The 13,602-nt window shown below is 50.6% G+C and overlaps 1 protein-coding gene across 1 annotated transcript; it reads right to left on the bottom strand.

The window, feature by feature from the left end:
- Window positions 1-12,343: 12,343 nt before the first annotated feature.
- Window positions 12,344-12,649, bottom strand: LOC147673660 (protein S100-A2-like). Its single transcript, XM_086945520.1, has one exon. The coding sequence runs from the start codon at window positions 12,647-12,649 to the stop codon at window positions 12,380-12,382; it is 270 nt and encodes an 89-aa protein (XP_086801646.1). The 3' UTR covers window positions 12,344-12,379.
- Window positions 12,650-13,602: the final 953 nt, after the last annotated feature.

Genomic DNA, 13,602 nt, shown 5'->3' on the forward strand with positions numbered 1-13,602 from the left:
AACTAGCCAAATCTGCCCAAGAGACTACAAAAACACAACTAAGCTGCGAAGAATTCGAAATTTCACGGAGAAGGCCAACACGCTTGAAAAAGAGCTCAAAAGCGCCTGCCAATCAGGATTCAGATCAGGGCATAGCACGGAAACAGCGATCCTTCATATTGTAGATGACGCGCTACAGGCCCTAGAACAAAATTGAACATGCCTACTGATCCTCCTGGACCGGTCATCTGCATTTGACACGGTAAATCACGAAGCATTATTGACCAGGCTGCAGGACAGGATGGGAACGTCTGGAAATGTGCTGAAATGGTTTGAATCATTCCTGCGGAACAGAACACAAAGATTCCTGGTCAACAATTCACTGTCACCTTCCTGCCCTAACTCAATTGGAGTCCCTCAAGCATCTACATTGTCCCCATCTCTGTTTAACTTGTATGTTGAACCGCTTACAGAAATCCTCCGAAACTCGAAGATATCCTATCACATGTATGCGGATGACACGCAAATATATATATATATAAAGATCACGTCCCTGGAAGACATTAAGCTAATGAATGAGACATTAAAAATGACACTGCAATGGCTAACAACCAATCATCTGAAGCTAAATGCTCACAAAACAGAGTTCCTTCTAATTTCACCACCAAGGAGCCATATGGAAGTGAAGGAATGGACCAAGCTGGTGACAGCACTAAAATGCACCCTACCCTAGTCAACTCAGCGAAATCGCTAGGAATCACATTAGATGAGAACCTAGACATGAAAGCCCACATTAAATCAATGGCAAAAAATGCCCGCTTCCATTTGAACTACATAAAAAAAAATGAAACCTTTCATCTCAAAGGCGGATCTCAAACTGTCAGTCCAATCCTTAGTTATCGCGAGGATTGAATACGGTTGCACCACCTTAGTCGGACTACCAAAAATGTCCACAGCACCACTGAAGACTAAAAAAATGGTTACGGGTTCTGCCCACCTCACCCTCCCGTACCTGAGCAGGAGACATCCAAAGATGAAAAAGCAGAAACAAACAGTACTGAAGGGATCAATCCACGTTTAATTATCAAACAAGATACAATTAATGGTCTTGTGATTTGTGAATTATACGCAGCGTAAATATATATTAATTCATATACACATATATGAGCAAACAGCCAGAGAGGCACAATGTGAACAAATAACAGTCTATATGCAACACATCACATGTACATTATATGCAAATACACAAAACACTTACATTACCAAAAACACTTCTCTGTACCCTTGAGACAAAAAATATATATACACCAATTTACATATATACCTCCTCTTAATTTGGGTGGAGTACACAACAAAATGGTTGTCCCAAAAACAAAGCACCAGGGGGGGGACTTATCAACCTAGCCTACATTTGTGTTGGTGCACCTAGGAAAAAAAATGAATCTTCCTTAAATTTTTACAGGGGACTCCGTTCAAAGCATAAGGTGTCGACGCAGTCGCGGTGGCGTTTCAGCCAGATGATATAGGCGTTATCAGGACATGGGTACTATTCTTCACGGCCCTGGCTAAACCTCGGGCTGGTATCGCCGGCCCCCCCACACAACCACCCTAATGGGTGGGGTAGGTACCACAGTCTCGGGTCTCTTCCCGTAGACTCTTTATATCTTCACAGTGTCCGCCCAGATAGAGAAAAATATCTGAAGTTGCTCAAGTCTCGAGTCTTCCTTCAACATCCAAACAAGGTCGGCGGCACGTAACCTCAGTGCTCGCTACAACCCCTCTCCAGCCAAACCACCAGAGAATCAGCACCACTAAAAGCATGCCTCAACGCAGCGGCAAGACTCATCACTGGATCGAGGGATTTCGACCATATCTCTCCTCAACTGAAAGCATTAAATTGGCTACCCTATGAAGCCAGAATTCAGCTAAAAGTAGCTTGTATCACCCATAAAGCGATCCACTACAACACACCAAAATACCTAGCCGGGAAAATTGAATTATCAGGAGGAAGCAGACCAGCAAGGAGTGCCAAGGAGTTGCTGTTGAGACCATCCATTTTCCGGAAGGAAAAAAAAATAAAAAAATAAAATTAAAAAAATGACCGAGCGTTTTCAGGAGCAGCCCCCAGAATCTGGAATTCACTCCCTCCAAACATTAGAAAAATTCAAAATACAGCAACATTTAAGAGGGAAGTGAAGAACCTCCTGATGGGTAGATTCCTGACATAGGAAAGATTACGGATCAGATCTATAGATGCCTTAATACGGAACATCTAAGTTAGTAGAAGGGAAATTCTCCAACGTGAATAGAGATATCAGCTGAACGATGATTGAGGACTGGCGCTACACTTTGAGACCAAGCTGTATCCCTATTATCTACCTCATGCTAATGTGAAATTATATATATATATATATATACACATACATATATATACATACATACACTCTCATCATTAAAGCCATATAATCTTCTACCTCATTTAGGTGTTAAAATGTTTTTATCATATATGTTACTCTTGGACTTTGACCTCTTAATGTAAAGCGCTCTGATACCTACGGGTCTTGTTCGCGCTATATAAAACTATAATAAATAAACATATGTCACTATGTGGCTTAACTGGTTACAGAGCCTTATACGATTAAGACTTAGAAATAGGACTAATATAACGCCTCAAAACTTGCTACTAATAACCGTAATTTGCACGAGAAATTTGACCAGATCTGGAAACCGGAATTGTTCATTCAACTGAAAATCTGGAGACCGGATTGAAATGGTTTTAGGGATGCACTAGTGCAGTAGAATCAATTACCAGTTCACTATGGATTCTTCAGAATCAGATGCACCAGCAGATTTACTTGAAGTATTGCAGGGTGCATACAGCATCTGAAGCCCCACTGAGGTTCTTAGATTCACATCCCTTGCCCCTTCAGAGTGTCAGGGTGGAAGGATGTAGCAGGTCCTGCATGGGTAGGTGCTGGGTAAGGGACATGTGATTCAAAGAGCTCCTTCCAACAGACATTAAGGATGGGATCCTGAATTAGAGCTGCGCATCATTAAGAGCCAGTAAAGGATCCACAAGTCCCGGTCGGGACACCTGGTTGGAATGAGTCTGCGAAACATGTTCCAGAGTGCCAGTGTATATCTTTAATGTATTGCATTACAGGATATTACAATAAGCCTAAGACACATTTCCTAGTTGAGCCCATAGCAGTCTGGAATTTGTGGGGGGGCGGGGGACAGAGAAGAGTAATGGGACCAGGTAGAGTGCTTCTCACAAGGATATTTAAGTGAACACTTTATTTCCAAGTCAAAAGGTATGCAGTTCGGGCGTGGCTTCGAGGGCGAAGATGGCGGACGCGGCTCTGTAGAGCTCCTGGCAGCCCGTTCTTTATCCGCTAACTTATCCTGGCCCTACCTCTTCTTCCTCCATCTCAGCTAGTGCAGGAGTTTCCTGGAGTCCAGAGGATCCCGGTGGTGTGCTTCATCGAGCTCCGGGCGCCCGCTGGCGCGACCATCGAGGGCCGTCCATTCTGGGCCTACTTGCCGCGTGGCGAACCGGGGCCTCGATTTTTCATTCCTCCGCTGGTGGCGCCACGGGACCAGCGGGGTCTCAGTCAACTTGGCCCGCGCTATCGGGGCGGAGTCACTGGAGCCGGAGTCAAGGGCTCGTGACCGTGCCCGACAGAGAGTGGTCCCGGCTCGTCGGTGGAGGGGACCTACAACTTATCCTGATTGCCCCGTCTTGTCTCTAGCGGGGCTGCGGCGGGCCCGGGGACGGAGGATCCGGCGGTGGGCCCTGGCCTGGTGGCCCCGGCGCCTCGAAGGAAGGAGGAGTCCCCCCCCTCGCTCCAGGGTCTGCTTTCTCTCCCGACGACGTGGGACGGCCTGCGCCTGTACCCGTCCCTTCAGTGACCCGTAGCGGATTCTTTCCATCGGTCCGCCCCGTCGGCGGCCATGACGAGGGGCAGGGGCGGCCACACCGCGGCCACGACGGGGCCCATGGACAAGTTTGCTGGCCCGGGGAATGGTGCTGGAGCGGCCGGAGGGAGTCAGACGGCCGGCCCGGACAATGCAGCGTTGCTCACGGCCATCACGCAATCCCGGGACATGCTGGACGCGAAGATCGGCGCGGTGGGCGCCGACGTGATGTTGCTGCGCCAAGACCTCCGCAATGCGGTGGCCCGCATCACAGAGACAGAAACCCGGGTCACGACGGTGGAAGGCGATGTGGGTGCCCTGAAGAAGAGGGTCGCCGACCTGGAACAGACGCAGCGGGGCCTGGGGCTCCGAGTTGAGGACGTCGAAGGGCGGGCACGGCGAAACAACCTCCGCTTTGTGGGCTTTCCGGAGGGGTGCGAGAAGGGGCCTATGGACGTCTTCCTTTCCTGGTGGCTGGAGAGCTGGTTGCCCCCGGACGTCCTATCGAACTGTTTTGTGGTGGAACGAGCCCATCGGGCCCTGACACAGAAGCCTCCGGCTGGAGAGCGGCCTCGCCCGATCATAGCCCGGATCCTGAACTACCACGACAGAGATGTAATCCTCCGGGAGGCGAGGCTCAAGGACACCCTGCAGTTCGATAATTGCAAAATCATGATTTTCCCTGACTATACAAAGTTGGTTCAACAGCAGCGACACTCCTTTCTGGCGGCCAAGGCCAGACTCCGGGGCCTGAAACTCCAGTACTCCCTGCTATACCCGGCCCGCCTTCGGGTCATTTTCAACTCAAGGACTCACTTCTTTGATACCCCGGAGGCCGTCTTTGCTTGGACCGACGAGGCGGTCCGGCTTCGCCCACATGTTCAGCCGGGGCTCCACGCCGGCTCTTCCCGCAGTTCTTCTCAGGAGCGGGGCGAACAGCCGGCCAAAGGGAAGCGGCACCTCAAGTCCCGATCGAGGCGGAGATCCCTGTCTCGGGACCCTCTTTTGGGCGACACGCAGCCGGAGACAGATCATTCTGGTGGGGGTTGTGACTTCCAACGGCTGACCCTTCTACGGATATCTACTTCTCGCTTGGGGTCACCTGCTGACACGGAGGAGCGCTGTTCAACGATCCAGGCCGGATCTGGTGCAGTATTATTTGGCCTTTAAGGGCCTCAGCTGGACTCATGTGGACCAATGCACTATATATGCAATGTTATTGCTGATGCTTATTGATGGAGGTGGGGGGGGGGGTGGGCATGTTTGGTGGGCTGCCTCCTGCTGTTGGGGAGGTTCGTGTTTTGGGGTGTGTGCTTGGTTAGTACTTGAGGGGTAAGTGGGATCCATTGGTATGCCTAACTTTTGGTGCTCTGTTTTGTGCCTTAACTACCGTATGCCGCGACAGGTACTTCATTGTTTCTTGAGGTATTGGGGTGGGGGTGGGGGGGTCGGGGTTGTTTTGGTGGTGTGTCGGGGGGGTTGGCTGTGTGGGGGGTATGGGAACTGGGGTACTGTTTGTTGGGGTGCACGTGATCTTTCTGACCTATGCTACTGTGGGGGTTGGGGCCTGGGCCGGGGGCCGGGGTGTGTGGGGTTTGCTGTATCGAGATGATGGCTGATGTCCCTTGCTTGGCGCCTTCTGGCGCCGCTATGCACATTCTTAGCTGGAATGTCCAGGGTCCCTTGGATAAGATAAAACGGGGGGCGGTACTACGCTGGGCCAAAAGGGATCTTGCAGACGTGCTCATGCTCCAAGAAACGCATATGCTTGGTACGAAGGCCCTCAGTCTCCAGCGCTTTGGTTTCCACCAGGTGTTCCATGCCGGGTTTGCCAGGGGCTCCAGGGGGGTGGCTATTCTTGTTCATAGGCGCCTGGCGTACACACACGAGCGCCAGTGGCTAGACCCTCAGGGGCGCTTCGTGTTCATCCAAGGGAGAGTTGGTGTGGAGCCGGTGGTGTTTGGGTGTGTGTATGCTCCCCCCCTCTGCAATGGGCTCTGGCTGAACGGTTATTCGCTCTATGGGCTGAACTCCCTGATTCTTTGGCGGTGATTGGCGGCGATTGGAATGATGTGGTGAATGTGGCTGTGGACCGGCAGCGGAGTCTTGGTGTGGCGCCTGTCCCCGCTCCTACGCGGCTGGGCGCTATGCTGGATGTATTGGGTTGGGCTGATGTATGGCGGCATTTACACGCGGAGCGCCGCGAGTACACTTACGTCTCGGCGGTACATGGCTCCCTTTCGCGCCTAGACTATGTCTTCGTCCCACGGGCCTACCTTGCCAGAGTGAAAGGGGCGGCGATTCGGCCTCGCGGGCTCTCCGACCATTCCCCGGTGGCGGTCCAGATAGACCTACATAGACCGCGCCAGCCCTTCCGATGGCGGATGTCCACGTGGCATCTGCAGCGACCCGACTACTCCCAGCATATTCGTGGCGTTATTGCCCAGTACTGGCAGGATAATCTAGATGTGGGGGTGGACGCGGTGACAGTTTGGGAAGCCATGAAACCCACGCTGCGGGGCGTCGATCTAGCATGGTGCTCGTCGGCTCGCCGGGCGCGGTTAGAGGGCATAGCCGTGGCGGCGGAACGGGTGGAGGAACTAGAGGCGCGCCACAGAACTGCGGCGGATGACATCTCCCTGCGACAACTCCTGCAGGCGCAGCGGACGCACTCTGCAATCTTATTGAATGAGGCTCGACAAGCGTGGCTGGCCACCCGTAGCCGGGTGTATCAGTGGGGCGACAAATCGTGCAAGATGCTTCATCGACTATGTCAACAAACCTTGCAGCCTCTTACGCTCCCAGGCCTTGCAGACCCTGCGGGTGTGGCTATCACGGACCCGGCTACTCTGGCCGCAAGCTTTGCGCATTACTATAGGGGTCAGTACGCCTCCCGGGAGGCTCTTGCTCCCGCCGCCATCGCCGACTATCTTGCCTTGGTCCCCCCGGCTGCGGTGTCAGATGAGGTGCGGGACGCTCTCGACCTCCCCCTGACGGCGGAGGAACTTGGAGACGCGCTAGGTCAATTGAATGTGGGCAAAGCGCCTGGACCAAGCGGCTTCCCCAGTGAGTTCTATCGAAAATTCCATCTGCAGCTGGGGCCGCATTACCTACGTGCATTGGAGGCAGCGCGTGGGCAGGGCCGCCTCCCGCCGGACTGGCGGCATGCTGAGATCGTTGTGTTCCAGAAGCCGGGGCGACCCCCGGACCGCCACGACTCCTACCGACCTATTTCCCTTATTAATTTTGAGGCCAAGCTCCTGGCCAAAGCACTCGCGAACCGCCTGCTTCCACACATCACTGCCCTCATACATCCTGATCAAGCTGGCTTTATGCCGCGCCGGGCGACGCGGCACAACATTCGGCGGGCGCAGGCAGCGATTGATGCTATCGGTGCCTCAGACCTTGCACGGTTTGCATTGCAAAAGAACTTTTTCACATTTGATACTGAATTTTTTATCAAGTTAAAGGGGTGACGATGGGTTGCCCCTTTGCCCCGGAGCTAGCTATAATGTTCATGGGGCTATTTGAGGAGAAATTCATTTATCAAACCAATCCTTTCGGCGGCAGCATTACACACTACATGCGATACATTGACGACATATTCATGGTCTGGACAGGAGGACATGATGACTTGGATCAATTCGTATGTTGGCTGAACTCGAGAACGACTGACATCCAATTTTCAGTTTCAGCTTCAAATGAATCTATCAACTTCTTGGACGTTAAAGTGGAACCTTCGGAGGGAGGTTTGAGTACAACATTATTCTGGAAACCTTCCGATAGGAACAAAGCGCTGCATTTTACCAGCAATCACCCTCGCAGTTTAAGACAGAACTTGCCCTATGGGCAATTTTTGAGAATTCACAGAAATTGTTCTAGCAAAGAAGAATACTTTATACATGCTGAACAATTAAAAAAGTTACTCATTCAGAGAGGGTACCCAAAAAAACGAATAAAAAATTCCCTCAAACGAGCATGGTGGACCCCTCGAGAGACGTTGTTGGAAAAAAGAGTCAAACCAGATGTCAAAAGGATGGTTTGTGTCACCACCTTCGGTCCAGCTGCAAACTTACATAAGAAGCTGATCATGTCGAACTGGCATTTATTAAAAAACCTGCATGAGGATTTCACAGCACCACCACTTTTTGCTTACAAAAAGGATAAAAGTGTGGCCAACTATGTCGTCAGGGCAGCATTACCAATCACCAGGGCTCCCACATTACACAGCCTCTTTGGATTACCTCCACCAAAAGGACACCACAAGTGCGGGACATGCACTTGTTGTGATGAGACCATTGAGGACTCCGTTTTTACATTCGACAATATACATTGGAAACATGACACCTTTACGAATTGTAAATCTAAAAATGTAGTATATGCAATCATTTGCCCTTGCCCTCTAGTCTACATTGGGAAAACACAGGAAATCAGAAATTGGATTACGCAACACAAATCGCGCATCCGCAGGGGGTGGAAAATGCCCCATTAGTCAACCATTGGACCAAATGCAAGCACGAAAACATTGATTTGCGATGGACAGTTCTGTCCAAAATTGAAAAGGACCCCAGGGGTGGTGACACTGAAGCTAAATTGTCCCAACGTGAAGCTATGCTTATAATGAAATTCAACACCGCTGTGCGGGGACTAAACGAAATTTCTGAAATTTATAAGCCCAATCCTTGAGCTAGTCCACACATGGACTACAAGTCCCAGCAACCCTAGGCCTCCATTTCCAACCAGGAAGCACCGAGGCACCATTCCCACTCGACGACACGAGCAGTGTGAACCACGGACACCACCGAAGGAGAAGGTCTTACGCTCCCCTCCCGCATCGGTATGTTGTCACGCATTCATTTGATCCAACATGCCCGCGTTTACAACGCCAGCCACCTAACAACCCCTTTTTCGCTCCGCCTTGCAGCAAAGGAGCGGGCGCACAGTCACCAGCTGACGGAACAGCGAGCACGAAGCTGTTCACTAACGGGTAAGTTTTCATGTCCTTTACCCCTTTCCCGCATCGCACACGAGCTGAATGAATCATTGTGAAAGGTTAGACACTGCAGTAAATGTAGTCTTTTGTATTGTTTTCCCTCACACAGCGGCTTTGATCATGCCTATTGGGAAATACTATTCCACTTTGGATTTTCACCTGCCTACCATTGTTTGAGTTCTTAATACTATTGGATTAAGGTAGGGAGCGGCTGTTGAACACAGGGAGTTGATCCCCCTTTTTCTATTCATCGAAACCCTGAATGAATTTGCTTAAGCCACCCTTTCTTATTGTTTCAGAACCATTCCGGTCCTGAGGAGAACCCCCACTTAACTGAAAGGGGTTCGAAACGCGTCGACCAGCTTTCTGTCCCGCATCTGGTCACCAATTTTACGTTGGAACAGTTGTTTGATTTATTTGGTTTAACAAGATAGACTGACAATTACAACCATAACAGAATTGTCAAAACATGAAATGAAATATTCTCCATTGAACTGATTGACCGATGCTCGGACTCATTGTTTTTCTATTTTTGGTTGTTGTGAATGCATGGTGTATGAATGTATGGCCAAGTGTGTCTGAAATTGTATATCTATCTGTTTGTATATTTTGTATATAATATCTATTGTATTTTGTATTTTCCATGCACGACGAATAGTGTGCTCAAAAAGAAAAAAAGTATGATTAACAATATAGAATAAACTTGTCTGTGGTTAAAGGATTATAGGTTGTTCTTGCTTCACTCAAAGCAGCTTCCGCCTTAAATTGACTAGTCTTCAAATTTGACATTCCAGTGTTGGCTCTTGTTTTGTTTAATACTATTAGTTGGACTCAGCCATCCTGAGTAATGAGTCAAGGCCCTTCTTGATTCTCTGATCGGTGCCTCAGAGGCCCAGGCGGCGTTGTTGCTGGCCGACATAGACAGCGCCTTTGACTCAGTCAGTTGGACCTTCCTATTTACTCTTCTACCGCTGTTGAACCTTGGCCCGACTTTCATCTCCTACGTCCGCTTGCTCTACTCTGAGGTTACTGCCTCGTGCGGATATCGGTGGCAGCCTCGGCACGATTCCCGGTTACCCGAGGCACACGTCAGGGGTGTCCACTCTCTCCCTACCTACTTGCGCTGGCCATGGAGCCGCTGGCTACTAGGGTCCGCGCTGACGCGCTGTATCAGGGCTTCGTCTGGGGCTCGGATCACACGGACCGCATTGCCTTATATGCGGACGACGTGCTCTTCTTTATGACCGACCTCCGAGTTACTGGCCCCCGGGTTCTGGAGTTGATGCGGGGCTTCGGCCAGGCGTTGGGACTCTATCTTAACCCGCGCAAATCGACTCTCTGGGTGCTGGGTGATGGCGCGATGGACCTTCCATGGGCAGCCTCCCTTCGGATGGCAGTGGAGGGAGTGAAGTACCTGGGAGTCTTTCTCTCTGCCTCGCCTACGGTGGCATGGGGCCGGAACATTCAGCCGGTCTGGGACCGGGTCCAGCTGGACATCAAAACGTGGACACGTATGCCCCTTAACATATATGGCCGGTCATTTTCAAAATGGTGGCCTTGCCTCGTCTTCTTTACCAGCTGCAAAACCATCCATACCCGATTGACCCGCAGTGGTTTTGCAGTGTTGACTCAGTGTTAGGCAGGTTCTTGTGGGCTGGAGGTGCCTCTAGAGTGGCGCTCCGTACGTGCTTCCTCTCTACCTACTGCGGTGGCTTGGCTACCGCGGATATGCGGTCCTACTTTCAGGCCTCTCATCTCCTGGTGCTCAATGAGTGGTGGTATGGGGACCGTGGTGACCCGGCCTATGCCCTGGAGCACATTCTGATGGACGGCACCTCTCTCCACACTCTGCTGTACTTGGCCAGGAGGAGACGGCTGCTCCCCCGCGTGACCCAGTTAGTGTTTGCCGTTTGGCAGAAGGCTCTACACCGCATGGGGTGGTGGGGCAAAGTTACGGCGGAGACTCCGCTGTGGCGTAACGGCCTGCTGCCGGCGCTGGCGTCGCTGCAGGGCTTTGACGGCTGGGACGCAATTGGGATTTCGTCCCTGGGGCATGTGCTCTCCGGCACCACTCTTAAATCCTTTCAGGAGCTCAGCACTGAGTTTGACATGCCCAGTTCCCAGTTCTTTCGCTACCTCCAATTCCGCCACGCCCTTACTCCTAGCCTGGTAGGGCTGGAGCAGCTCCCAGACTTCAGTCCCATAGAAGCAAAGCTGTTTATGGGTGACTTGGGTGATAAAAAAGTCTCCCAGATTTACCGATCCCTGGTCACGCACTGCTCCCCCTCGCTCCTGACACTGAAGGCCCTATGGGAAGCCGATGTCGGCCCTTTGGACGAAGACGATTGGCACGAAGCCCTGGAATCCCCCCGGGGGACGGCCATTGCAGTCCGCCTCCGCTTTATACAATTTAAATATCTGCACCGAGCTTATTTTACGAGGGAGCGACTGTGGCGGGCGGGTCTGGTTGCCAACCCGGAGTGTCTGCGGTGTGGTTCAGAGAGGGGCACCCTCCTTCATACTGTATGGTCTTGTGAGCGGTTGACTCTGTTTTGGGCTGGGGTTTGGGGTTGCCTGTCTGAGGTGTTGGGATGGGATTTGCCCCGTACACCCCGGTTGGGCCTTTTGCATGTGTTGGAGAACATTGGGGCCACGTCTACAAGCGCCACCTACTGCTGTTGGGACTGGTGGTGGCAAAGAGGGACCTGGCGCAGGCCTGGAAGAGCGAACGAGCCCCTCCCCTTAGTGCATGGAAGGCAGGCCTGGACTTCATTATGGGACTGGAGCAGCCTGTTTTTGAGGCTCGGGGGTGCCCCCGCAAGCATTTCAAAATATGGAAGCGGTGGGCGGACTATAGGGGCCTCCCCCTCGACCCTCCTATGGACATGGACGATGCATTGCCTCAAGATGTGGACCCTGCACCTTAGGCCGCTGACCGGCCCCACATCTATCCCTCTTCTATTCTGGTTGCTTAATGGTCCCGTGCACAGGGTTAGGGTGGGATAAGGGGTGGGCAGTAGTTTGGGATTGGGGAAGTTCTGGGGGGTGGGTGGCTGTGTGTTCTGAATGTTTTGAAAATTGCCGTATACGAGGGGTTCGATGCTATGCCATAAATGTGCCTTTTCATACTTTGTTGACAGTCTCCTCCTGATGGTGGAGGGCTGTGCCTGCACATGCTTGACCCTCTAATAAAAATGGTTTTGAAGAAAAAAAAAAGTATGCAGTTCTCACTTGGCAGTCCATTGCAAACATTAATTCGAAAACGGGAGAGTACATAGTACATTCAAGGACCCCATATATGTAGCCTTGTATTGCTCCATTCCCCACACTCATGCAGACTAGGAAAGCAGGAAACTCTCGTGGAGATCGACCCTTAACGATCAACCATGTGACACTCACTTGCCAAGACTGACATCTTACTGAAAAGATGAATAATCTAACAAAATACCATATTTATTTTTTTATTAAACTGAGAAAAATGAGTTTAGATCAGGATTCACATTCCTCCATTAGCATACTCAGAGTTGCTAAAAATACGGCAAACTCTCTGAAGGAAACCTTCTGGTCGCCATCCAAGTCCATCGTCTTCATCGCCTCTTTTGCCATTTCCTCGTCTTTCCCAGAGGCCTGTAGAACGAAGAGGGAACAAACAAGAGAAGGTTTTATAAAATGAAGTAAATGTTCAGAACATTCTACTTTCTCTTGGGAAGGAAATTTGAAGAAGCTTCCCTCCCAACACCCCACCCCCCTTCTATACATAGAGTCATACTCAGTACAATTGTTAAACTGTTCAGAAGACAATTCTCCAGAAACCAGTGATTCCTATACATTACGTTTGACCAGATGGGCTAGCCAAAAGACATCCAGTGGTACTGGTTGCTCAAACCCTACACCATGGCAGACTGTGGTAAGTGAGGCACACAGCCTTCGAGTGGAAGTTCTATGGATTTTAACAAATCCCTTCCCAGGGGAGTCCAGTTTCTGGTTTCCTACAATGCAGTGAAGCCTAAAGCTCCACCCTTGGGGTTGCTGAATAGGTCACCTGCTGCCTGAAGGAAGAATAGTCTCAGATGAAAAACCGGGGGAGAGAGGAGTTGGATTTACAGGGTCACTCTCGAAAGAGAAAGAGCTGCAGAATTAACATGCAGATCGTTTGTAGTACAGAAACGGTCTAGTGTTTGCTTGTTCAACACGTCATACAGCATCCATGGTGTCCAATGGCCTTCATCCAGCAAGGGCCTCAGCCTCAAGCACGGGATGAGTGTTACATTCCATGCAACTACACCCACCTTGAACAGCCATAATTAATCCTTCTGCCCTCAACTTGTTAACATGAGCTTTGAACCAAAAGTTAAATTCGGGTTAGAATGTCATGCCTCCCTTTATAGAGGGAGACTATATATGGACCCAAAGGAATGTGGTGTTCTGGATGTTGCATGTAATCCAAGCGCTAAAAAGAACCGGGTGGGTCAGACTTTGAAACCAACCCTAGGGAAATTCTCATGCTTATCAAGCCTTCTAATATTCCATCATAACATCCAGACAACCACTGTCCTCCTCCATACATGAAATAGTAGAAGAAAAAGAAATATGCAGATGTTTGGAGGGCAGGGTAATGAAAGGAGACTGTTCTATTTTAGGTACTTCAGATAGAACAGTCTACTAGCAACCACTACAAAGGGCTAAACATTGGCTCAGCCATCAGTCATTTG

The sequence above is a fragment of the Lissotriton vulgaris genome, chromosome 12 (assembly GCF_964263255.1).
Source record: "Lissotriton vulgaris chromosome 12, aLisVul1.2, whole genome shotgun sequence".
NCBI classification, from domain to species: Eukaryota; Metazoa; Chordata; class Amphibia; order Caudata; family Salamandridae; genus Lissotriton; species Lissotriton vulgaris.

What these genes read in the sequence shown, in the direction of transcription:
- LOC147673660 (XM_086945520.1), bottom strand. Translation starts at nt 12,649, where the DNA reads ATGTATAGAAGGGGGGTGGGGTGTTGGGAGGGAAGCTTCTTCAAATTT.